Here is a 27,587-nt window from a genome sequence, read left to right as displayed (position 1 = left end):
TTAGTTACTGTGAGAGAGAAAGCCATTTCCCATGAAGGCTGCTCTACTGTGGCAGGGCCTTCACTTCCTGCCCACACATGTTGTCACCAGCAGCTCTGGCATCATTTGTTCTCTATGATGTAATCAAGCTGCACTGAAAGCAATAGCATTTGCTTCGCAACTGGCGGCGGGCAGACAGTAACTCTGCAGAAAGGAGCAATGAGCTTTAGTGCTCCAAGATGTCATGTTGGACAAGGAACAAGTGAAGAGGAGGGGAAATGAAAACGTGGAAATTAAAGACAGGCAGGATGCAGCAGGAGTCATTTATCAGTACATCAATGTATGTGAGCGCTGGTATAGGATGTGTGGGATATGGAGGGAGGGGGGCTAGTTTAAAGGGATAGTTCACCCAAAAACTCAAAATCTGAGTTACTGAGGCACTTGCAATTGATCTGAATTGGACCAATCTGTAAATGTTAATTCATTTCAATTAGACATAATATGAACGTTAACATGACTATTGTATAAAAAAAAATTGCTCACCAATCTTTTCTGTGTAAAGTTACAATAATATTACAATAATATTTACTGGGGTCAGTAATTTTTTTTTGAAGAAGAAGAAGAAGAAGAAGAAGAAGAAGAAAATTAATATTTTTGATTCATCAAGGGTGCATTAAATTGATCAAAAGTGAGTCAAAAATTATCACAGTTTCCACAAATATAATATTAAGCAGCACAAATGTTTTCAACATTAATAATAATCTGAATGTTTATTGAGCACCATAACAGCATATTAGAATGATTTATGAAGGATCATGTGACACTGAAGGATGCTGAAAAATTTTTTTGAAGCTTTGCGTCACAGGAATAAATTACATTTTAAAATATAATCAAATAGAAAACAGTGGTTTTAAACTGTAACAATATTTCACAACATTCCTGTTTTACTGTATTTTTGATCAAATAAAAGAAGCCTTAATGAGAAGAGACGTCTTTCAAAAACATTAAAAAAAAAAACTTTTAACGCTAGTTTGTATGCAACTTTACAACTTCATTGCCATGACAATGTAAAGCCTACATCCTTAAAACAACCATAAAAACCAACAGAACTGACTTTACAGCTCAAATAATACACAAGTTTTAACAGGCAAGTGGCTAATAAAATCAAAGGTTCACGTGTTTTCATTAGAAATCCTCCACAAATTGGCCCAATTTAATTCCATTGTAAGTTACCTCTCCTCTTGCTTTTTTAAAGACAATAAGGGGTGAGTCCATTTGTTTTTGTTGTTTTGTTGTAATCAACATTCTGTATTCAAGTATTAACACCCAGAATATTATTTCAGTCTATTTGTAACACCAAACTAGTATACAACTTCAAAAAGACTTGGAAAAAACCACACAAATCACATGGACAACTTTTCTGCTACTTTTGTGTCAGCTTGGTCACCATATACTTCTGTTGTATGGAAAATAGCAGCATGAAAATAGCAGCATTCTTCAAAACCTCTCATTTTGTGTTCCACTGAAAAAAGAAAGTCAACACGTTTTGGAATGACATGGGGGTGAGTAAATTATGAGAGAATTTTAATTTTTGAGTTGAACTATTGCCTTAGAGGAATATTTCACACAAAAATTAAAAATATTCCATAATTTACTCACCCTCATGCCAACACAATCAATGTCTCCATGGTTGCAAGGCAGGGGGTCACAGGCGGTGCGTAATATCATTGCACTGCTGCACCCATGGTACGGCAGCAAAGTTCCTTGAATACTATACCAGAATGAGAGTATAGTTCCTAGACATATCGGCCTGGAAAATCGCAACTTTTCATTTTCTGTCGGTCTTAGTTACACAATGTAACTACAGAAGAGTCGAGTTTTAAATAGGAAAAATATCGAAACTCTTTGGTCATTTTTGAGCGAGATGCTAACGGTCTAATCAGATTCAATGAACTATGCTAAGCTATGCTAAAAGTGGTACCGCCAGACCCGGAGATCGGCTGAATGGATTAGAAAACGGTAAAACTCAACTGTTTAACTCTAGGGGAGTTGGAAAATGAGCCTATTTTCAAAAAAAGTGGTGTTCCTTTAAATAAAATAAAGATTTTGCTCAGGTTTTATGCATTATAGTGAGGTTTTTTTTTTTCTAAAATTAGATCCTCTTCCTAAAAAACAAGAAATATCGCAATATATCGCCTTTCTTATAGTATCGCAATATATCAAAATGTATCGGGGGATGGATGTGCTTTTTTGAGCTTCAAAAACTCGGGCACTATTCAATGCCATTACAAAGCTGGGAAAAGCCAGGGTATTATTTCATATATCTCTGATTGTGTTCTTCAGAAAGAAGAAAGTCATATACACATAGGATGGCTTGAGGATGAGTAAATTATGGGATAATTTCATTTTTGGATGAACTATTCCTTTAAACCAAATACATATATATATATATATATATATATATATAGATAGATAGATAGATAGATAGATAGATAGATAGATAGATAGATAGATAGATAGATAGATAGATAGATAGATAGATAGATAGATAGAGAGAGAGAGAGAGAGAAACCTATAAAGCCACATAACAATCATGGCTTCAGTCCCTTTTTGTGCTGAATAAAAGTGATTTAATAGCCATTATACAGGGCAAACAATCACGATTCATGACATGTTGTGGCATGAACGTGTAGTGGCCTATGACAGGGTTTTAACAGATGGAAACAGCTAAGGAAATGTGTCACATAAAAAAGCTGACAAGACAGCAGATTGTCTGGGGAGAGCCTCAAGGCGGCTCCATGTACCGTTCACACACACAAACACATTTGAGACATGTGGGGCTCTGTTGGGAACCAGTGCTCACTAATGAAGTGAGTGTGTGAGAAAACATGTCTCACGCACACACGATTCCCACAAAGACATCATAGAACCAATTCTATCCACCTTCGGAGGAGTGTTTCAGTGCTCACTTCCTGTCTGGAAGCATGAAATTTTCCATCGTATGATCCCCTATTTTTACTTAGTCCTACTTTAAATTCTCATCTGACTAATGATGACAAACCTGCACTTCTTTTCCGAAGCGGTTGTGAGTACATTCTTTATCATCCTACCGACGCACGTAAAACGTGTCCCAGATCGAAGTAAAGTGCAGAAAGAACGTTGTCTTGAGTATGAAGGAAGAGTATTTTTTGCACTTTGTCTAAATACAGCCAAACTTCCATTCAAAGAGAGGAAGTCGGACTGCTTCTGGGGATTTAAAACAAGGGCATGTGGGTTCACATTTCCCCTCCTCCTTTTCTCTATCTCTCTCTCAAAAGGAAAGCATACCCAGCTGTTTGACAAACATTACTAATGAGACTGAACAACTGCCTTTCTTTTTTTACTTTCTTTCCAGAGCATGTAAAAGCCTGTGGGATATAGGGCCATGCATATTCCGAAGTCTCGCTCTCCCGGGAGAGAACGCAGTGAATCTATGGCAAAGCAAATGACTCCAGTGAGAGTTATGGGGGAGGATGTTGCACTAATACTGATCTGAGAACAGTTCTGTAGCTCTCAGTGGTTAGGAGATAGGAGATAGAGACAATGGGCCCATGTTGAACAAGCTCTTCAAAACAAAAAGCCACAACCACTGATGAATGTCAAGGGCTGATTTGGCTGTTAAAATGTGCCGTTGTTAAGCAGAATATTTCGCTCACTGGCTACTGTTTAAAGGATTAGTTCACTTTCAAATGAAAATTAGCCCAAGCTTTACTCACCCTCAAGCCATCCTAGGTGTATATGACTTTCTTCTTTCTGATGAACACAATTGGAGATATATTAATAAATATCCTGATGCATTCGAGCTTAAAGTGGCAGTGAACAGGGGTCACGAGTATGAGCTGAAGAAAGTGTCTCCATCCACCATAAACGTACTCCACACGGCTTCTGAGGGTTAATAAAGGCCTTCTGAAACAAAGCGATGCGTTTGTGTAAAAAAAAAAAAATCCATATTTAACAAGTTAGGAAGTAAAATATCTAGCTTCCACCTTCTGTATTCAAGTTATGAAAAAATGGAACTGGTGTGGCGTCAGTTAAGCTTTTTCCGTAAGTTGAATAGGGAAGGTATAGGACGTAGCGTAAGTGTTTTGAACTGCAAAAGTTTTACTGTGTGTTTCACACCGCCGGTGGCGAGAGCGTCACAGTGACGCTAGTCATTCATTTTCAATGAGAGCCGCCGGCGAGAGCGGCGCGGCGCGTCTTGGACGTTGAGAGCGGCGAGGAGAGTTGAAATCAGGTTAACTTTATGGTAATGAGCTATGACGCGGTTCGGCGGCAACCAATTGGAATGTAGAGGTCCTCGCTTGAGAGGCTTCCGATTGGTTGCCGCGACTTGTCATTTACTTTGGCTCTGCATTGACCCTCCCGTCGGCGGCGGTTTGAACGAACAGTACAGTGATGTTGGCAGGGTGGCCAAGGCGAATGTTGACGCACGGTAACACTTTTTTTGTAAGTAGAATACGGAAGGTGGTCTGGCAGAAGCTAGATATTTTACTTCATAACTTGTTAAATATGGATATTTTTTTACACAAACACATCGCTTCACTTCAGAAGGCCTTTATTAAAGGGTTAGTTGAAAAATGAAAATAATGTAATTTATTACTCAACACTCATGTCGTTCCACACCCATAAGACTTCGGAACACAAATTAAGATATTCGTGTTGAAATCCGATGACTCAGTGAAGCCTTCATAGCCAGCAATGACATTTCCTCTCTCAAGATCCATAAAGGTACTAAAAACATATTTAAATCAGTTCATGTGAGTACAGTGGTTCAATATTAATATTATAAAGCGACAAGAATATTTTGGTGCGCCAAAAAAACTAAATTACGACTTATTTAGTGATGGCCGATTTCAAAACACTGCTTCAGGAAGATTCGGAGCACAAGTGAATCAGTGTGTCGAATCATGATTCGGATCGCATGTCAAATCGCCAAACTGTTGAAACCGCGTGACTTTGGCACTCTGAACTGCTGATTCGACACAAAAGATTCATAACGCTTCAATGCTTCCTGAAGCAGTGTTTTGAAATCGGCCATCACTATATAAGTCGTTATTTTGTTTTTTTGGTGCACCAAAAATATTCTCATCGCTTTATAATATTAACATTGAACCACTGTACTCACATGAACTGATTTAGATATGTTTTTAGTACCTTTATGGATCTTGAGAGAGGAAATGATATTGCTCCCTATGCAGGCCTCGCTGAGCCATCGGATTTCAACTAAAATATCTTAATTTTTGTTCCGAAGATTAATGAAGGTCTTATGGCTGTAGAACAACATGAGGGTGAGTAATAAATGACAGAGTTTTCATTTTTTTGGGTGAACTAACCCTTTAACCCCCCGGAGCCGTGTGGATTATGTTTATGATGGATGGATGTGGATGGAGACAATTTCTTCAGCTCATACTAGTGACTCATGTTTACTGCCATGATAAAGCTCAGATGCATCAGGATATTTATTGATATTTCTCTGATTGTGTTCATCAGAAAGAAGAAAGTCATATACACCTAGGATGGCTTGAGGGCGAGTAAAGCTTGGGCTAATTTTCTTTTAAAAGTGAACTAATCCTTTAAATGGGTTTTTTCTGATTTTTTGTCAAACTTGTAGCATAAAAAAATTCTGTGGAAGGTTGAACTGAAATCTTATGAATATTTTTGGTAATTTTGGAAAACTTTTAATTTGGTAATTTTGGCAATTTCACAAGTTCAAAATGTGTTATCTTAATTTATACCTGGAAACAAACATGCTTGAGTATGCTGGAATAAATTTTAAAAATGAAGAAGATTTTGCACTAATAGGTCGCTAATAAAAGTAAGCTCATTGGTAACATTAACTACGTGAACTCTTTGTACAGTAGGTCAGATATATTTGCTTCCACTGAAGATCAAGATGCTCTTTGGATCCTTCTAAAATCATGCTGGAGAACATGATCATCAGGTTTTACGCACATTTGTGGAGTTACACAAAAACTAATCCTCAAAAATTAAACTTTTAAAATCAATTTGCACTGAAATTGCACTAATTTATAACAATAAACCTGAACTCTGGAATGGGGCATGGCTTTATATTAGATGTCAAAAATGTCCCAAATTCAGCCTATATTACTTATGTATAACTAGTCTGGAGAATCTATATCATGGTCTAGCATATGCTTGCAAGAAGTGGTATCATAAATATTTAAAACAAACCATCTTTTGCAGGAAATACATAAGCTTCTACTCCAGCCATATATGGGCACTTCTTCAAGCCACTAAACCCCCATATCCATCACTGAAGTTGTGGCATAAATTGCTTGTAAAGGGAGTGTGACAGAAAGTTTAATCACCAGCTGATCAAAACACACACACACTTCCTCAGAATCATTAGTCAGATGCATAAATATTATTCATAACAGAGTTTTGGGACACTTCTTGATGTTATTTTTTGACCATTTTCACAAAGAATTATTATCAGGTTATTGTTATTGTCCTGGTCATGCAACTGCCTGTTACCTGAGGAGATGTGCTTTATTTCATTTGAATGCTAATACTCTAAAATGAATATTATGGTGTATCCAAATCTAAAGTCATTCATCTTTTAATAATTTTATAACAAGTTTGCCTTGTCTCTAAAATATATAAATCACAATTGCCAAATGAAGTGCATGTAATTGAGTCCAAGTGTTCAATCTGAGGTCATTCTTCTCTTTTATTTATTTATTTGCTGTTTCTTCATCTCTGTAACCCCCCTTCACCTATGTACCACCAGACTTTTTTTAAGAGGACAAAATAGAATCGTGTTCGTGTTTATAAATGTTCTTTGTCATTATCCAGATGCGTCTTTCTATATCTCAGCATCAGGTTCGAGAAGGACGCAAGGTGAATAGGTAGCCAACTCACGTAATGTTTGGACGGATTCCTCCTCTTCTCCACATCCACCACTTTTACATCCAAAACTGTCCGAAACTGCATTGTGAAAACAGAGGCTTCAGAAGCGCCGTTAGGCTACTAATCAGATAACGAATAAATGGACAGTCACGAAGACGTTTGCACGAATAATATCGCTGTTTTTCTTCACAATGAAAGCAAACGATTGTTGCCCCCCGGCCCGTCAGTTTAATCAGTCCGTTTATTCCCCCTTGACGTGAAGATCGAGTAATAAATGATGCAAAACTTATATCCGTCTGCAGGAAACCAACATGCTCGTATCCATTTCTCTCATAGCGCAGAGCGGATTTTCGAACCGCCGCGTTCCAGCTCAATTCGAATCGAGACACCTTCTACAGTGTCATTCTGGAATCCGGATCGACGCGTCATAAAGGAACGAGCGCGTCTTCTTTGTGTGGACTACAGTAGTGTCGCTGAAGTCTGGGGGTTCTCCTCAAACGTGAGCGGCGCGCGTCATAAAGGCCGGGGCGCATTCACCGCCAAGTCCATTCGGCAGGAAGCGCGCGCACACACTGGGATATTTGGGCAATGGGGCTGGGCTTCTTGACAAGGGCTCTGTTGCAGTTTAAGAGCCTCTACAGGGGGAAAACGAGTGTTGTGTCATTATTGTCTTCCTTCGTAAAAGAAACAATGGCTGGATTTTACAGAGAATGCATTGTTTGTTCCTTTGATTCAGTTTGTTTAATGTCCAACTGTGAGAGAAAATAATGGAAGAGAGTATCTGTAACAAAACATGACATGAGCTAGATATTAACAATCACTTGATGAACGTTACTTTATTATGAATTCATATTTTGCATATTCTATAAATGCAACTATAAATCATAAGGTCTGTTGAATATTTATTCCGTAGTCTAAGAATATCAAGGACAGTGTGAGACGTGATTTCCGTTACTCATATTGCCACTGAGCATAAATAGACCGGAACGCGGACAGATACAGATGTGCTCTCGGACAGTGACGTATCTATTTGCTCACAGTGACCTCCTATGGTTGTTGAGTGTAACTACAGTTTTTAAACGAGCCATTTGGCTCCAAAATGAAAGTTCGGTCATAACTTACTCACCCTCTTTAACATATTGTACTAAAACTGTACGACATTCATCCTCAGAACACTAAATTTAATTTTTTGAAGAATATCCAGGCCACTCTTTTCTAATTAAAGTGCATGGGAACTAGGTCTGTCCAGCTTCAATTTTTAAAAGCGCCAGAAGGTTAAGCGGTAAAATATTCAGAAGATCACAAATGTTTATGTTAGCCTATTAAATAGGCAATTTCTGTATTAAGAACAATGCTGAAGTAAATATATCTGTATACTTTTCTTATGCTGAACATAAAAAGCAACAGGTAAGCGAACAAAGAGCCATTTGATAACTTTAATGATTTGTATCAAAAAGGGTTCTTTTAATGGTAACATTCTGTCTTCATGATTGCTTTGCTCATATTTTTATAAACATATTTTTTTTTTTTTAAATGATGCTACAAAACAATGTAGTGGGATTCTTTTGTGCTTATTATGTCACTATTGCATTCTAAGAATGTCAGAGCAACTTCCAGCACCTCTCGACTCAGATTTTGGCTGTAGCGCTGCCTCACGCTGGACAAAATATGCAGGACATGGCATCCTTTCTCAGCATCTGCAAAAAAAAAAAAAAAAGCATCATATGAGGAGGGACCTCTACTCACATATTTGGATCAGGCTTTATTTTGAAATAATGGCGGCCACCTGCATCCCACTCATTACACTGTTAATTATAAAATAAAATACAAAAAAATAATAAAGCATATATATATATATAGCTTCTTCATTTTTTAAATATATATACAGATTGCCTGGGACAACCATCAATTGTATAGTTACATGCACATTATACAGTGACATGAAAAAGTATGTGAACCCCTTGCAGAATCTGTGAAAATGAGAATTATTTTAATAAAATAAGAGGGATAATAAAAAATACATGTTATTTTTTGTTTAGTACTGTCCTGAGTAAGATATTTTACATAAAAGATGTTTACATTTAGTTCACAAGACAAAACAATAGCTGAATTTATTAAAATAACCCCATTCATAAGTATGTGAACCATTGTTTCTCAATACTGTGTGTGGTTACCTGATGATCCACGACTGTTTTTATGTTTTGTGATGGTTGTTCATGAGTCTCTTGTTTGCCCTGAGCAGTTAAACTGAGATCTGTTCTTCAGAAAAATCCTCCAGCTCCTGCAGATTCATCAGTTTTCAAGCATTTTTGCATATTTGAACCCTTTCCAGCAGTGACTGTATGATTTTGAGATTCATCTTTTCACACTGAGGACAACTGAGGGACTCAAACTCAACTATTAAAAAAGGTTCAAACATTCACTGATGCTCCAGAAGCAAACACGATGCATTAAGAGCCGAGGGGTGAAAACTTTTGAATTCAAATATCAAGGTAAATTGTACTTAATTTTTCTTCCGGGAAACACGCAAGTATCTTCTGTTGGTTCCGAAGGGCAGTACTAAATGAAAAACAATGATATTTAAACAAAATAAGAAAGATTGTGACATCTTCATCCTGTTCAAAAGTTTTCACACCCCAACTCTTAATGCATCGTGTTTCCTTCTGGAGCATCAGTGAATGTTTGAACCTTTTTTAATAGTTGAGTTTGAGTCCCTCAGTTGTCCTCAGTATGAAAACACAGATCTCAAAATCATACAGTCACTGCTGGAAAGGGTTCAAATATGCAAAAATGCTTGAAAACTGATGAATCTGCAGGAGCTGGAGGATTTTTCTGAAGAACAGAGCTCAGTTTAACTGCTCAGGACAAACAAGAGACTCATGAACAACCATCACAAAACATAAAAACAGTCGTGGATCATCAGGTAACCACACACAGTATTGAGAATCAATGGTTCACAAACTTATGAATGGGGTTATTTTAATAAATTCAGCTATTGTTTTGTCTTGTGAACTAAATGTAAACATCTTTTATGTAAAATATCTTACTCAGGACAGTACTAAACAAAAAATAACATGTATTTTTTATTATCCCTCTTATTTTATTAAAATAATTCTCATTTTCACAGATTCTGCAAGGGGTTCACATACTTTTTCATGCCACTGTACAAAATAATCTGACCTGAAAATGCATTGCATGGCCAATCAAAATGAAGTATTGTTTGTAATAATTTTTTGCATACTAGTATGCACAAAAAAATAAGCTCACATTTTTCCCGTTTGGTATCCTCTCGTAAAACATCCTTGATCGCTGTGTGAAGATCTTTGTCTTGTTCTGTTACCTAAAGCAGCCAAGGTAATGAAAATATAATTACATTTTAAAGTAGTTTTAGAAGTTATATCTATGGTTGAACCATATTGAAGTACTCCTATTATGCTATTTTTGTTTTGGAGGTCTCCTACAATAGGTTTACATGCACTCAAGTCAAAAACACTTTAATTTTCTCATAATATACATTGCAGCATCTGAAACTGTTCGATCAAGGATTCGGTCTCTATGAACTCCTCCTTTCCAAGAGTCTACTCTGCTCTGATTGGTCAGATGGCCCAGTCTGTTGTGTTTGGTCTATCGCTTACAGTGCATGTCAGAAACAAAATGCCCATTATCATATCTGAACTTTAGCTCCGGCGGCTTCCTTAGCTCTTGTAAACATAGTGAAATTAACAGTTATGATGGCTTCAGTTTTATCGTATAAATTCAAGCCCTTTGGAAGTGCAGCAAAGTGGATTTGCTTTCACAGCGCAGAAAACAGTGTCTTCCCGACATGTCGACAACACAAACCAAACTCTTCCAGGCCTCAGCTACAACTACAAAGCATAATAGGGGACCTTTTAATATAATCCTCTTTAAAATCCTAGAGGTACAAACCCTATTCAGACCTATAATATGTAGAAAGCATGTGTAGGAAGCGAATATTAGACATTATCCCAGTAATTTTGTTAAGAGTCTCCTGAGGTAACATTAACCACTGCTGCTCTCTCTTACTGACTAAGAAGTGTCTGAATGTGTGTGCACATACATTGTAGACTTCATCCTGGCTCCGTATTTTGCGAAATATTTGTCCCTCGTCCTGGAGGATGCTCAAGGTCTCTTTCAGAAGCTTTCGAATTTGCGTAGCAAATGATGTTCTGGGCTGATCTGACTCCTTCAGACAAAAAACAAATGAATGATGAGTCACCAAAACAATGAATCACATTTCTGTGATGCACCATTCAAAATTACCATTTCAGCTCTTTTTAACAACTAAAGAATTTTGAATGAAATGCATACTTCATACGTTCTTATTTGATTACTAACGAATACGTCGACAGGCTTCTCATTAGCATGCTTCTTTCTCATCACCATATGCTGCTGTCCTTGAATCTCCAGACTAGCAGAATCTCATAAAAGCGTTACAGACGATCACTCCCTCCTGCCATCAAACAGCACAACACATCCTCCCTGCCGTGCCCACAAGTTATTCCTGGCTCTTATATCCTGTTGTACTCCAGCCAAGAGTGGTGACATTGAACAAGGACAGTTTACTTTGGTAGATTTGTGCATCCATCTTTTGCATACATACATACATATGATATTTAGTGTTTAATTTTTTCAGCTTTATTGGGACAGAACAGTGAAGGAGAGGAAACAACTAGTTTTCAAAGAATCAAACTCAGATCTATCAATCTATCTATCTATCTATCTATCTATCTATCTATCTATCTATCTATCTATCTATCTATCTATCTATCTATCTATCTAGTGTAATGGATGTCAAGGTCAGGCCCAGTACCTGTTCTGCTGAAGAACTTTGTATCAGTGGATGTAAGAGGAACTCAACATCATAAGGACGAAACCTGGTCACCTCTTTCTCCAAGAGGAACTCCTTAAGGGTGAGAACTGACCGAGACAGCAAATAGTGGAAATGTGAGGAACCACCTGCTCTGTAAATAAAATTTAAGAACACAGAAAGCATGTTTGATATGTTTCACAAGTACATTTAAAATTTGAGGTCTGAATCAAGACAATAAACTTTTGCTGTTGCTTTTGTTCCCAGACTTGGAACAAAAAAATGCAAGCATATATCACTAGCCACTCAGCATTTTCACTGGCCACCATTTTGACATCAGTACAATGGAGGAAAACTATATATATATTTTTAATATTATCTCATAATTTTGCAACAGGTATATTAGGCTGCTGTCACTTTAAGACCTGACGCACGGATCCATTTTACTGTTACACATGCGTTTTCTTTCTTAACTGTTTACATTCACTTAAAACATAACTATGTTTACGTAAGGTTGGGTGATATATCAAATATTAGCGATAATATCGCAATTTTGATGACGATGTAAAATTTGAAAATATCGTGATTATCGAATATTTCAAATTCAAGCATACTTTCCTACGGAAGAGGATTCGGGCCAAGCAATAATAAAAAAATAAAACCATCTTGAGATTAAAGTTGTTAAATTTCGAGAAAAAAGTCGAGATAAAATGTTGAGAATAAAGTCATTAAATTACGAGAAAAAAGTTGTTAAATTACGAGAACAAATTCGTTAAATTATGAGAAAAATGTCATTAAATTTCCAGAAAAAAGTCAAGATAAAATGTTGAGAATAAAGTCATTAAATTATGAGAAAAAAGTTGTTAAATTATGAGAACAAATTCGTAATTTAACGATTTTTTTCTCATAATTTAACAACTTTTTTCTCGTAATTTAATTACTTTATTCTCATAATTTAATGACTTTATTCTCAACATTTTATCTAGACTCTTTTCTCTAAATTTAATGACATTTTTCTCATAATTTAACGACTTTTTTCTCGTAATTTAACAACTTTTTTCTTGTAATTTAATGACGTTATTCTCAACATTTTATCTCGACTTTTTTCTCGAAATTTAACATTCTCAATTTAATGACATTTTTCTCATAATTTAACGACTTTTTTCTCGTAATTTAATGACTTTATTCTCAACATTTTATCTCGACTTTTTTCTCATAATTTAACAACTTTTTTCTCGTAATTTAATGACTTTATTCTCAACATTTTATTTCAACTTTTTCTCGAAATTTAACATTTTTCTCAAAATTTAACGACTTTTTTCTCGTAATTTAACGACTTTTTTCTCGTAATTTAATGAGTTTATTCTCAACATTTTATTTCAACTTTTTCTCGAAATTTAACGAGTTTTTTCTTGAAATTTAACAACTTTAATCTCGAGATGGTTTTATTTTTTTATTATTGCTTGGCCCTAATCCTCTTCCGTACTTTCCCAAAAGAACACACTGAACATCCAATATTACGTCCCCTTAAGGCCCTTTCACACAGGACGCGGAAACGCTGCGCTATGAAACCCATTTATTTCAATGGCTTGCACCAAGTGTTGACTGTTTGTTGCTGCGTTGACCAAAGCTCACAGGCAGCGGAGCGCAGCTTGTGTGCACGCCGCGGTCAAAGTCAAAAGAGCTCTGTGACGATTACCCACACGGCCAATAGAAACGGAGCTCCTGACAGTTTCATGCACCCACAGCCTCTTCTTCCTTGCTGCTTCCTTTTTGTTCCACCTTTTGGTAAGCAGCAACATATGTATATGTCCCGTGCTAAGAAGTGAGCGATAGCACTAGCCCTGCTAGTAAATAGAAAAAAAAAGAGAGCAGCAAGGAAGAAGAGGCTATGGGTGAATGAAACCCTCAGGTCCAGAGAACAGTTTGAGAATTCAGGCTTGCGAAAGAGCTTTTAACTGCTTAAATTTGCACTAAACATTTTGTATTTACTTTGTAACAATAGCTGTTCTATCTAGCCGTTTTATTATTATTATTATATCAATTAATATTATTAATATCAAGATACTGTATATATCGAATTTCGTACAAATTTTGCCAATATCGAGATATAATTTTTTATATATCGCCCAGCCCTATGTTTACGTAAGTACTCACCAAGACTGGCATTTTGACATTATTTTGTGAGTATTTGACAGTTTAAGCACAATAAGCAGTGAAAAAGAACTCAATTTAGTACTGAGAGGTGGCTTTATGTGTTCACAATTTAGGTGTGAGCACAAAATCTGCGAGAATGAATAAAATTATGCACAATCACCGCCGAAATTCAAGCCCTTGAACACTAACAATATTCATCTGGTGCAAACTGCACGCTGCTGCTGAAATCCACCCGCATTTGGCAGGTTTGCAGGTGTTAATGTCAAGCCCTGTATATATAATTATTATTATATTTTAATATCATGCATATATCTCACCTAAAAATGCATGCAAAAAAGGGTTGCATGGATTTTTTTCCCTGTGACACAATTAGGTTAATGTCCCTGCAGGTGTAAGATGTAAATGAAGTCATGTAGCATAACAGATGCAAATGAGACCTCCATCATTCTGTGTGACTCACTCTGTGCCGCCCAGGTCATCACTCGGCATCTGGAACGGCTGATCATAGCACTTTCTGTACAGCTGAGGCATTTCCAGCATATGTGAGATCTGCACTGCCATCACGGGGTCACTGACTTTATCTATTCACATACACACAAAACAACTACAGAGTGATGATTACAGTAACATAACCATGAATCCATGTGTTCTGCAAACAAGCTCACTCTAACTGATTAAACAAACATATTATGTGTCATCTAAATCCCTGAACATTTCACTCACAGAAGGAGTTGGCCTTGATCTCCCTCGCATCCCTGGAGGTTTTGACAGTCCCTCGTACCCTCAGCAGGTCTCCGATCTCCAGCATGGTGCTCTTCCTTTCCGCCTCCTTCAGTCGTTTGAGTTCATCTTCAATGTTAAAGCCTCTGGAGGATCCGCTAGGATCTCTGTCTATTGACATTAGCACTGTATTAGTACTCCTACTAGATTAATATCCATTACGCATCAGATGTTCTACAACATCAACAGCTGCTTTGCTTAAAATTATTTTTAAAAGCAATTTTAAAGCAATTGTACTAAGAAATATTATTTTTACTATAGGAATTTACATAATTTCTAGGCTTTTAAATCACAATTATAAAATTCTTTGATACATTACTGTTCAAAAGTTTGGGGTCAGCAAGTTTTTAAAATAAATTATTACTTTTATTCAGGAAGAATGCAATCGATCAAAAATGACAGTAACACGCTTATTTTTTTTAAACTTTCTATTAATCAAAGAATACTGAAAAAAAAAATTATATCCACAAGCAGCAATGTTGTTTAATACTTAACATTCAACACTAAACACTTCTTGAGCATCAAATCAGCATATTAGAATGATTTCTGAAGGATCATGTGACACTGAAGACTGGAGTAATGATGCTGGAAATTCAGCTTTGATCACAGGAATAAATTATATTTTAAAATATATTCACATTATTTACATTGTAATAATATTTCATAATATCACTATTTTTATTGTATTTTTGATCAAATAAATGCTTTGGCAAGCATAAGAGACTAAAAATCGACTAAAAATCGTACTAACCCCAAATTTGTGAACAGTAGCGTAGATTCCAAATACATATTTCAGTAATTGTACTCAATTGGTGTGAATTTTGACAATTTTTGCAACTTACATTTAGTTGGTTCTCCTTGATCCTTCCATTTCTCATCTTTCCAACAAAGACAATTTATGACACCAGTACTGTCATCCACTATGTGTTAAAGGAGAACAGACATGCAATAGTAAGACCAGGTGCAACATGTTTTTGAGGGCAGCACTGGCTCACTTGGTTCCCAAGGCAAGGTAAGACATGAACAAAGGAAAAAATAGTAGTCAAGTGGTAAATTTTATAAAGCAAGAACATTTGCAACAGAACTGGCTATGAATTATGCAAAATACAGCACAATAAAATGCGAAAATAAAAAGTTGATGTTTCTATGAAGTAATGTTTTTCCAGACCTCCATAACAGTAGAAATCGTCTCTCTCCCGCTTGTAAACAACCGTCCCCAGTACATCCACCTGGAAGAGTGGGTGATTCTTGTAGAAATAAACTCCTACAAGACATAATGCATCAAACGTGGGAGCTTTTTTGGTCCATCTTATATATGTATTATCTATCTTATCTAGTTTAAAAACAGCAGCTAACAACATGTAGCTGACAAATATACTAATGTGAACACTTATGCAAAACATTACGTTGCGGTACAACAAATGTTTAGTTAGTTAAAGATACATCCAATAAACAAAAATCAAAGTGGCCAATGGTTAACTGTTTTATTTGATGTTACCAGGTACTTGTGTGGACTCTTTCATCTGAAGGATGTCAGTGATGTAGAGTCTGGAATAGGCGGAGAACACGGGGTCCAGACCCCACAGCATAGACGGCGGCTCTTCAGCATCAGCACCTCCGGGGTTCACCGCCATCACACATCGCTGACAACACAAAGTTAAGCACCGAACAGTAATACACCGCGAAACACAACAGGGAAACTCCTTGCTTCTGCCGTGATCTTGGTTAAACTTGTGTGACTTGATGATGCGGCAAGAGAAACGAAGAAACGTTGCGGTCTGTTTACCCGCGGTGTCATGTTTGTGTTTTTCCGCTTATTGCGCAGTTGACTCACTGCGCACATAGGAAGCAACTACGCTTTGCTCATGAATATTGATTAGCTGGACGCTCAAGGAAGATTAGCAAGCAAACTTGAAACAAATTTGTCAGAGCCATTCTCTAAGAACACATACAAATACATGTAAACAAATAATGTACTTTTACATTGTTTCATATTTTAGACATTTAAGGCCCATGTAGAGTATAATTATAATAGTATAAAATTGTTTTAGATTAAAAAAGATTGTTAGACTACAGATGTTTTATCTTTTATTTCTTATATTGTCTATAGAAACAAAATGATTATCAAGGCTCGCGTATGGGTAGCCAGGAGGGGGCGCCATGGATTTTGTGAAAGCAGATCTCGGTGAAAGAGCTTCAAAGTTTATGACAGAAAAGTCACATACAGTGAGGTTTACGAATCTCCTACAACATAGTATGTTGCATTGAATTTTCAGAAGAGAGGTAGATCTTGTCTCCAAGATGAGTATTGTAAGGAAAACATTTGTTCCCTGACCGGGAATCGAACCCGGGCCGCGGCGGTGAGAGCGCCGAATCCTAACCACTAGACCACCAGGGAGCGCTGATCTACAGTGCGCTCGTGTGTCATTTTGAGAACGGAATGATGTTTTTAAATGTTGAATATCTCTGACACATACTTAACAATGCTCTCAAAGAATGAATACTTAAATACTTTTAAAGAGTATTGTATAAAATATGACAGTCACCTCGACTAAAAAGTCTGATCATTGTCCAAAATCTCATGTCATTTCACACCTGTAAGACCTTGTTCATCTTCGGAACACAAATTAAGATATTTTTGATGAAATCCAATGGCTCAGCGAGACCTGCAATCCTGTCTCAAGATCCATAAAGGTACTAAAAACATATTTAAATCAGTTCATGTGAGTACAGTGGTTCAATCTTATTATAAAGCGACGAGAATGTTTTTGTGCGCCAATAAAAAAACAAAACGAGTTTTTAATAATATCTAGTGATTGCCGATTTCAAAACACTGCTTCAGAGCGTTATGAATCTTTTGTGTCGATTCAGTCAAACCGCCAAACTGCTGAATTCACGTGACTTTGGCGCTCCGAAGTCCAAACCACTGATTCGATTCTTAAAGCTCCGAAGCTTCAAGCAGTGTTTTGAAATCGGCCATTACTTGTTAAAAAGTCATTTTGTTTTTGTTTTTGGCACACAAAATGTTTTCTCGTCGCTTTATAATATTAAGGTAGAACCACTGTACTCACATGAACTGATTTAAATATGTTTTTAGTACCTTAATGGCTCTTGAGAGAGGAAGTGTCATTGCTGGCGATGCAGGCCTCACTGAGCCATCGGATTTCATTAAAAACATCTTAATTTGTGTTCCAAAGATGAATGAAGGTTACGGGTGTGGAACGACATGAGGATGAGTAATTAATTAAATTTTTTTTTCATTTTTGGGTGAACTAACCCTTTAATTTGTGTTCCAAAGATGAATGAAGGTCTTATGGGTGTGGAACGACATGAGGGTGAGTGATAAAGGAAAGAAATTTCATTTTTGGGTGAACTAACTCTTTAACTGGAGCACTAGTACATTAGACTCTGGTCTTGTGAAACACTTCCTCTTTACCATCCACATGAGTCTTGAAATATGGGCTAGGTATCTTTCCTTCTGAATAGCTTGCTGGTCTTGGCTAGTTGTCACCCAGTCTGGCCAATCTAGTGCCCAAATCCTCCTTTAACAGACCAGTTTGTCCAATCCGGGGGACCAGCATTATTTTTACAGCATTATATACTTAATCCTTTTCTTGATTTAAATCTAAACCTGTTTACGTGCACTAAAATGTCCTGAGTCAGACCTGTGAAGTACTGCTGACTCATCCTATCTTTCAGATTCTTTCATAAAACTGTCCTATTATTCCACAGAGGTGTCGCAATCTGTGTTATGTCACTGTAAGATCGTAAACAGTGATAGAAGACTGATATTTGCTATAAGAGTTATAGCCGCATCTGGTGCTAAAAGAAGAGTGCATTGAAATTGGCCATAAATGCAGCTGTCAGATATTGATGTGAACTTACTGACCCAAACCCTCAGACAAAGCCATCCACATTGTGCAATACTGTTAAAAGTATCATCACTGTATGATCTAATAAGTCTGACTGAGAAAACAACTAGTGCTGATGAGAAACACACACACAGCAGATAAGCTATCATTAAAGTGTAAAGTATCTATGTTTTATTGTTATTAGGCCCATTATGAGCTCTTTCAGAGACCGTAAACACTACTGCTTAATACTGATCTGAAACCTTGTCGCTATAGCCAAACTTCTGACAATAAGACAAAATACAAAAAAAAAAAAATGTTCTTTAGCATGTAACTATTTTAAGGTTGTGTCATGGACGATAGCTTTACATACATTCTCCAACTGTGTGATGTAGCCATCATATTCCATAACCTGACCTTTGGACAAAAGAGTTAGGGCAGATTAACAGTCAATACAAAGAAAAGGTCAAAGAGTAACTGTTCACGTATTGATCACATTTTCCAGAAGTGCAAAGCAGTCCAGTTGTTCTCTATTTGCCAGTAGGTTTTGTCTGTGTCAAGCTGACCCATTTGAAATACTGTTTTAGGCAAGATGCAAACATTTTCAGATGCATTATGAGCAATGTTCAAAGAAAGAACAGTTCACAATTTTCATTCCTTACCCTCATGTAATTTCAAACAAGTTTGCTTTTGGTCTCCATGGAACATAAAGTTAATTCTCCATAGAAACATCATAAAATAAAAGTCATCCATTTGATTATATACAGGATCAAAAGTCTACTGAAGCCATCCAAAAAATATCTATACAAGTTTGAAATGGCATGAGTGAGAATATTATGACAGATTTTTAATTTTTGAATGAACTGTCCCTTTAAACCTAATAAACTTTGATTTACAGCTCAAACATTCCTCTTTTAATCACAGTTTAGCCACTAAATAGCCAGTTCTTTTTTTGGTGAGTCACTAAACTGAGTGTTTTTAACATTGTATAGGTCTACAAAAACATGAAATTAATAATTTAATGGAAGTCCTGTGACAGGTATCTGTCGCTGTTGGAGGTTTGCCCTATCCCAGCAGTACCCTCTGGAGTCTGTCTGCGGGGACGCTGTTCTCCTCCTCTGACTCTGCGTCGCTCTGTGGGTTTGAGCTGCAGGGAGAGGAACACTGCGGGGAACAGAGGTAATGCATGAGCGGCAGGCGGTACTTCCCACAGAAATCCACAAACTTGATGTGCCTCACGCACGAGTCGAAGTAAACACCTGAAGGGCATGATGTGGAGAAGTGTCAAGAGGTGGACAAATATTCAAAATGTCAAAGACAAAGATAAATATCTGCTTTTTGTCAACTTATAAAGTAATAATAGCAATATTATTTTTGGTATAATACTGATTATTACAAAAAATAATCTGTCCTTTTCTTTAAAAAAAGCACAAATCTGTCAATGGGGCAAATCTGTAAACGTTAAAATTCTCAGTTTCAATCACAAATCAGTTTGGTCACAAGACGCAAACAATATGCCTGTAAACTCTTTCCTCGCCAGAGCTCTTTTAAAAATGTTGCCAGCATTTTTGATAATTTATCAAAAGAAAGAACAAAAAATAAAAAAATTGATTCTAGCTTCATGCATTTTTTTTTTTTAATCAACACTTGATTGTGGTTAAGTTTCATAAAAAAGCAACATTTCGAACAAAAAGCTGAGAAAAGCAATGCTTTTATTGATTGTTTCTTTCTTGTGTTTTGATTCAGAGATTCTCTACTCTTCAGAAGACGCATAATAGCACCCCCTTCCGTATAACAGTGAAAACACAGAAAGCCATATTCGAATGCAAACAAGAAAAAAAAAGTGCGTATGCAAAATGTTTGCGCATTTGCGTGAAACATTGTACGTATGAGAGACATTTTCCGTGCAAACACCAGAAAGTTGAGTCTGCGCAAAAAAATTGTCACGTACACATGAAAGTTTCACGTAAAACACTGAAATGTTTCACATGATCATGCAGAGGTTTCTAACTTTGTCTCGTTCGCATGCGAAAGTCAGATTGTTTTATTTTTTGCAAAGATCCCATTTGCAGTGTCATATAATCTTTTCAATGTAAAGTTATATCAACTTTTACAATTTCGCCACCAGTGTTGGGGAAAGTTACATTTAAAGGTAATGAATTACAAGATTCCGTTAATCCCTAATGCGTTACATTACTCTGTTATTTCTCTCAACATGGAGACAGGAAAACTGTCAGTCAGTAAATTAGAAAACAAAGTAATTTGTGTTACTTATTTGAAAAAGTAACTCAGATATTTTGTTGTAAATTTAAAAGAAATGCATTACTTTATAAGTTACTTGAAAAAAGTAATCTGATTAACTCACATTACTTGTAATGTGTTACCCCAGACACTGTCTGTCACCATGAAAACACAAAAGACAATACAAGTTAACACGACAGTAAAAATAATGAGTTAAACTGCCTGACAGCTCAAACACAAGTGTTAACAGAGCAAATGGTGTTAGTGCATTTTTAAAATTAGCACAATTAAGCACATTTTTTGCTTTTTAAATCCCTCAAAAATCGTCCCATTTACTTCCAATGTAAGGGCCCCACTGTAATGTCGATTTTTGCTTTTTTTAAAAGAAAATAAGAGACAAGTTATGTTTAATGTTGAAATAATAAAATGATGTTTTTGCACTAATCAAAATTCTGTCAGTTCAACAAAATTCAACAGGTACTGATCCCAGAATATTCCTTTAATTAAAGGTGTAGTATGTAAGAATTCCATCCGCTAGAGGTCGCTAGAGGCCTATTCAAAACAAAGGCGTAGCTTGATGACGGCAAGTTTGAGCGCGGAATCTGGGGACATGTGGTCTTCACCTCAATGGGCGGTGCAAAAGAATAGCGATAGGACTCAGGAAGAAATCATGTTCATGGATGTGATTATTAACATTACTGTAGTATGAAGCAGAGCAGGACCGAGTGTTGTGGGAGCTGAACGAGGCCGCTGGAGCGATTGCTCAACACACGCCTCATGAGCAGCGGAACCTTTACTATGATACAGTCACCGGTGCCGCTAACGCTTTTCCGGTCATGAGTATGAGGTAACGCAGCTCTGTTTATCATATTAGATACATTTGACTGTGTTGAAAATATAAGGTTATAACGTTACTCTGTGCATTCGCTCGGCGGCTGCTGTGAGACACTGTTACACACTGCAGTAAAATTTTAGATTATCATATTAAATGCTGGACGGCTTGTGTTGATAAATGGCATGCAATTAAAACGTATTGTATGATGGAGAAAATGCTGTATTACTGTTACTAAAAATAAAGCTGCATCTGATTATACTATGTTATCTACTTCACAAAATAGTGCTTTTCTCTGAGGCGGGGTAAAGCATGGTACTCGCAAAAAATCAAGAAAATTAGATTTAAACAATAAGACTAAATGTGTTGAGCTATATAACAATAATTAGTTTTCTGTCTATAAATATATCAAAACAGTTGTTCCCTTGCCTATTAAAACATGTATATATTAAAGCGACTTTGGTGTTTCCATGGTTTCTACAAAATAAAACCGGAAACCGAGGGTAACGCGGGTATGACGCAATTGACAGGCGACTCCTCATACGTCCCGGAGCCTTGGTTAAAATTGCAATTTTCTCACGATTTACAAATAGTTACAAACATTTGGAATGTTGTAAGTACTCAAGTGAACAAAATATATAACACTGGCCTAGTGGTTTTTGGATATTTTACTGCAAAATTCTTACATATTGCACTTTTAATGCAACATGTTGTTTAAAGCAGTGTTATCCTTGCAAAATTTAGATTCGAAAAGACTTTTCCTAAATAAGTCACTTTTTCACTGATTATACAGTCTTATTGTGCTCCCCTACCTGCACACTTTGGGTTGGGACATTCGCTAGCCAGGTTTAAATAATGGATCAGATTGGATGGTAGGTCACACGAGAGGAACGGAAGGTTCTGGGACTTGATTGTGCGTCCTGCTAGCTCCATCAGGGATGGAGGGTCGTAGGTCATGTCCTTGATGAAGCGCACAACAAGAGGATTTCCACGGAGACTGAGCTCCTGCAAATGGATGAGGCTGAGGATCTCACGAGGGAGGAAGGTCAGCAGGTTGTTGTGGAGACTGAGAGAGAGCAGGGAGTATAGTCTGCAATGAGAGAAATCAGATGATAACATTAAAAACCACCTCACTGCTTTGACTTTACAACATACAGTAAGAGTATAAGTAACAAAAGATCTCACTTGCTGAGCTGGGGTGGTATGCTTTGGATGCGATTGTCACAAAGAACCAGGTATCTCAGACTGGTGAGGTTAGCCACCTCAGGTGGGATGGAGGAGATGAGGTTCCCTCCCAAATACAGCATCTCTAGACTGTAGCAGAGGTCAAAAGTTAGAGACCCATGAAATTTAAAAAAAAGTTTTGTAGCTTTTAGTTTGTGTTAGCTTTTTAGTTTGTGTTAGCTAGCATATACTCCTGGGTCATTGACGAATAAGGTTTTGAAGTTTTGTTAAGTGTTAGCGATGAGATAATGTGTTTTTTTATAATCAATTTACATTGCTTCTTTTGTCATTTTTTTACAAGATAGACAAAATTTGTCACCAAAAAGTCATTAGGTTTAACCAAAATTTCATTTCTACGATATTTTCAAACAATGCTAACAGGCTGATATCTAGCTAGCTAGCAAAAGGACAATCAAACATTTTATATGTAGTAAGTAGTTTTTAAAATATTACAACATTTTCCATGTTTTATAGCAGTATCGAATTACCTGTTGAATTATGCAGGTGCCTGAATTATGTCACATGATATTGACCACATGACTTGATCCAAAATGGTCCCTTTATATTGGTTACTCCACTTCAATGAAATTAATTTTTTTCTGGACATTTTCATAACAAAGCAACGACTACAACACATAATTTTAATACCATTTTGCACTATGTTGATATATGATGTTATAAAATCATGCCAGAATAAAAGATATAGACATTTATTACATTTTAAGATATTTTAATCACAAATGAAATGGCTGTATTAGCCTTTGGACGGTTAAACCGAATGACCTTTTGACACTTCAAAACCTTTAAAATATCTTTATATGTAGCAAAATATAAATAAAGCCTTTTGGATTCAATAAAAGAGATCTAGTTGTACTACCTTACATACTTTGGATGTCATATCTTTGTTTTTTATTATTATAATGGCCTTTGGACAAAAAAAAAACATGACCCGTCACTTTATTGACCCTCTACAAGTTGACAAAACAGATTATCAGATTCACAAACTTAAAATGCACAGTCTTTCTCTTCCTGGAAAACTGACCCAAAATACGGATTTCTCATCTTGTCAGCATAGACATGAATAAAACATACATGTTTTTAAATGTACTGTTTAACAAATTATATATATATATATATATATATATATATATATATATATATATATATATATATATATATATATATATATATATATATATATATATATACATATTAAATAGTGTCCCACCAACAGAAGATCAAAGTTCATCTAAATACAGAAAAGTAAAAGAAAAGAAAAAAAATAACAATGTAATGATGAAACAGCAAGATCTAATTTTAGCTTTCTAGGTTTGAATGAAAGGAGAGATCATTAACTTCAGAGTAAACAGTCTGTTATGTCATGTTTAATTATTTGTCTAAGAGTACTTAAGTTCTTTCATTCTATTGGTTAGTGTTTAGCCCAAACCAGCAACAGTCCATTGATCGGGTCAGACCTGAGTTTGTCTGCTCAACAGCCCTCGACAGATACAGTATAGAGTTTATCTTTGTCTCTCTCTCTCTCTCTCTCTCTCTCTCTCTCTCTCTCTCTCTCATTATTATCTCTTATTATTATAGGGTCGTCGTCTTAAATGGCAGTTCCCAGGTCAGCTGTGGACTGTGAGCCATTTCCCACACAGCAGAACGCTGTTCTAATAAGCGGTTTAGTTTGCCCTTAAGCAAAAGAAACAAACTCATACCTGGTCAGGTTCTCTATTTCTGAAGGGATGTCCTTCAATCTGTTTCCTCCGAGTGAAAGGGACCGCAGTGTGGTCATTTTTAGAAACTGCGTGGGAATATCCTCAAACCTGTTTCCACTCATATTCAGAGTTTCTACCTGCATGCTTCCAAACTCCTTAGGGAACGATGACTCATTCAGAAGATTGTTCTTTGCAACAAACGTCTTTAGGTTTGTTAGTCGCATAAAGTCATCTGGTATGACCGTGAGCGCATTATTGCTCATATCCAGATATTCCAGGTTGGATAGAAAACAAACGGAAGGTGGAAGAAGCAATAAACGATTGTAGGTGAGATGCAGCTGCTGGATTTGTTTTCTTTTACTTTCCGTGAGATGATCCAAGTTCAAGTCGTCCAGATGCATACGTGATAAATGTAAAACAGCACACTTGTCGTCCATGCTTGGGAAACGAGCCATATGGACTATTTAGTAAAGGAAAATAATAATATAGGAATAAAATAAAGTATCACACTTTTAATGGTGGAGAAATCTAAAAAAAAAAAAAAAAAATTATAATCAATACACTTAGCCTATAACACTTCAAGTGTCCGAGGTGCGCGCTCCTGTCCCAAGACTGGTGGTTTTATCTGTACTAGAATGCGCGTGTCACGCCTCCTGCAGTCAGTGGTTGGTCATCCGCACATGATGCACTGCAAGTTTGCTCCGTCTCATAAGTCTCTTATGCAACCCTGCATGTTTAGTTTGAGTGCCTGGTTTACATAAAAACCTGTAGGCAATCAGTTGGTCTGCTTTTATTAAAGATTAGTGATTGCATTATATGCATAAAGCATAAATCTATTGTCCACATGTAGATGGTGACACAATGACTTTGAGGGACAGTACTCTTTTTATTTGGCATGAGCATGCCAGGGCTTACTGTAGTCATAACAGTTCCTGTAGTTATATTGATACATTTATATATACGTATTTATGGTAGAGTGGGGTAAGATGAGCCAGTGGGTTGACCCCCTTACACTTTCATTGTCATGTGACCATACATTTTGGAACCACCCATCATTTCTGCCAGACTGTGAATAGGAGAAGCAAATGGGAGAAATGGTAAGCACCAATTTACTTTAAAAGCCATTTTGGGCTTTTTTCTTGTCAAAGTAAAATTTTAGCTTTATCAGATATAATGGCTGCTTCATCAAAGCAAATTTATCCAGGTTTAAAAATATGCATGATGCATGTTGGTGATTTACCAACGTATAAAATCATTTAGCTAAATATTAGCCTGAATTGGTAAGCTGGGTAGTTTTTCCAAAATGGCAGCTATGGGGCAAAGTGAGCCAAATGCTGTGAGGTAAATTGATTTAGCGGTTCAGCTTACCCCACCATAAGGCACTGAAGGTAATGTGGTACTACTCATTTGTCGATTGGGTTGTTTTCACCCAGCCATTTTTTTTTTTTTTTTCAACCAATTTTGGATTTATTTTTTTAGCCAGCAATATAGTAAAAGGCATGTTTTTGCTCACCCCCAAATAGGGGCAAATTTGTGGGCTATTTTAAGCTGAAACTTGACTGGACCAGAAACTTACATTACATCTTGTTTAACCCAACCTTCTGGGTTTGTCCATATTTAACCCAACTTGGGTTGTTTTTAACCCAGCATTTTTTTAGAGTGAGTATTAATGATGGACCATTATTCTAAAGTGTTAAAGCCAGTTTATTTGATAGGGACGGTGTTCAAGTGCACTAAATCCTTCAATGATTAGAACCACAAAATGCTTTGCACCAGATTATAATCATATATATTTTCACCTGCAATGGCCTAACATGTTCGACATTGCAGAAAAGCTATCATACCAAGAATCCTTTGAATAAAATGTTTATTAGTTTCAGTGACATTATTATCCAAATTCAGTTTTTATTTAGTTTTATTCAACAAACTCTCTGTTTAGTGTTTTTGAGAGGAACAAAATTTTTTTCGAAATGCAAACAATGAAATATATTGAAATTTAAACTTTCTTTGGATGGTTTTATATGTTGTTTAAGTTAACTTGAAGAAAGAAATATGACTATTTGTAAAAAGAAAACTGATTTTTAAATTGGTTTTTAAAAGAGGTAAATTATCTTTAAAATTTAAAACGGGTTTGATTCGGATAGTTTGATGGTCAGTTTACACCCAGATGGAGCAACTTACCCCTAACCTGGGGCAAATTTAGCCACATGAACACTTTTTTTTTATAGGAATACTTTCATTGTATGTCTGCCTCATTTTCCCTTATCTTGAGGACCACATAAGTAAAAAATGGCTCATCTTACCCCACTCTCAGCTATGTAGTTATATACGTCAAAATCAGACATGCCCATTCGGCAGCTGTGATGCCTGATTACTAGATTAAACTTGGCCCTTTTTTTAAAAAACACTATTGCTTTATAGTTTTATTGATTGATTGCCCATTAAGGTTAATAAATAACAGATCAATTAGAAAACAATATGATTTGTTTGAGATGATTTATAAACATGCTAAAAAAAATTATCTTAAAGCTCTGCAGCATATTTTGAATTTTTTACAGAATTAGGCATACCAGAATTTAAAAGAGAGCCCTAATCGCATACTTTGGAATAAATAGATAAAAATAGTCTGTGAAATAAAGTACACAGTAACATTCCTGAGAGTGAGAGCTTTCATTTGATGTGTGACTTGTCTATGTTTGGTGAGTTTGTGTGCTATAAATATGAAATATGAACATTATTCATCTGATTTTCTCAAGGGGGCGTGGTTGCGGAAGAACGAATTTAGACCTTATTATTTTCTTTTATGTAAAATCAATGCAAATATCATGGGATTTGCAAGAAAGCAGAGGTTCTACGCTTTCAAAAAATGCCATGTATGACTAGTTTTGTGCTTCACAGTTTATAGATTTTTAATCCCGGTGGGTCCTAGGGTGTGGCCAGTGCTCAAGAGGTTAAACCAGCCTAAGCTGGTCTCAGCCATTTTAAAATGGTCTCCCAGCCTATCCAGATGAAAAATGGCCAAAACAACAAGCAAACAGACCAGATGTTACATAGTTTGTCAGCACTTT

General features: G+C 36.4%; 3 protein-coding genes and 1 non-coding gene across 10 annotated transcripts in view; all 4 read right to left on the bottom strand.

The window, feature by feature from the left end:
- Window positions 1-7,443, bottom strand: part of sh3pxd2aa (SH3 and PX domains 2Aa) — a 141,591-nt gene extending 134,148 nt beyond the window's left edge. For all 6 annotated transcript variants that reach the window (XM_067405179.1, XM_067405180.1, XM_067405183.1 and 3 more), the window contains exon 1: window positions 6,901-7,443. In XM_067405179.1, the coding sequence (XP_067261280.1) occupies window positions 6,901-6,972 (72 nt within the window). In that variant the 5' untranslated portion in view covers window positions 6,973-7,443. The remainder of the gene's footprint in view (window positions 1-6,900) is intronic.
- An 898-nt stretch (window positions 7,444-8,341) lies between these two features.
- Window positions 8,342-17,242, bottom strand: stn1 (STN1 subunit of CST complex). The gene is made up of 9 exons (XM_067404258.1): window positions 16,152-17,242; window positions 15,822-15,917; window positions 15,496-15,573; window positions 14,597-14,764; window positions 14,334-14,454; window positions 11,720-11,870; window positions 10,967-11,092; window positions 10,156-10,228; window positions 8,342-8,585 (listed from the first exon to the last, which is right to left on the bottom strand). Exons 1-9 carry the CDS (start codon window positions 16,285-16,287, stop codon window positions 8,428-8,430), a joined length of 1,107 nt encoding a protein of 368 aa, XP_067260359.1. The 5' UTR covers window positions 16,288-17,242; the 3' UTR covers window positions 8,342-8,427.
- On the bottom strand, window positions 16,980-17,051 carry trnae-cuc (transfer RNA glutamic acid (anticodon CUC)). Its single transcript has one exon. It is a non-coding gene; the product is annotated as a tRNA-Glu (tRNA).
- A 635-nt stretch (window positions 17,243-17,877) lies between the features above and the next one.
- lrrc58a (leucine rich repeat containing 58a) lies at window positions 17,878-25,061 on the bottom strand. Of its 2 annotated transcripts, none has more exons than XM_067404278.1 (4): window positions 24,520-25,061; window positions 22,763-22,891; window positions 22,390-22,667; window positions 17,878-19,763 (listed from the first exon to the last, which is right to left on the bottom strand). In XM_067404278.1, the coding sequence occupies exons 1-4, from the start codon at window positions 24,972-24,974 to the stop codon at window positions 19,570-19,572; spliced, it is 1,056 nt and encodes a 351-aa protein (XP_067260379.1). In that variant the 5' UTR covers window positions 24,975-25,061; the 3' UTR covers window positions 17,878-19,569. The 2 variants fall into 2 exon arrangements, with proteins under 2 accessions (XP_067260379.1, XP_067260380.1); XM_067404279.1 differs by having other exon boundaries at window positions 17,878-19,668.
- Between the last annotated feature and the right edge of the window lie 2,526 nt (window positions 25,062-27,587).

Source organism: Chanodichthys erythropterus, chromosome 12 (assembly GCF_024489055.1).
Source record: "Chanodichthys erythropterus isolate Z2021 chromosome 12, ASM2448905v1, whole genome shotgun sequence".
Lineage (NCBI taxonomy): Eukaryota > Metazoa > Chordata > Actinopteri > Cypriniformes > Xenocyprididae > Chanodichthys > Chanodichthys erythropterus.
This window is presented reverse-complemented; position numbering and strand designations above follow the sequence as displayed.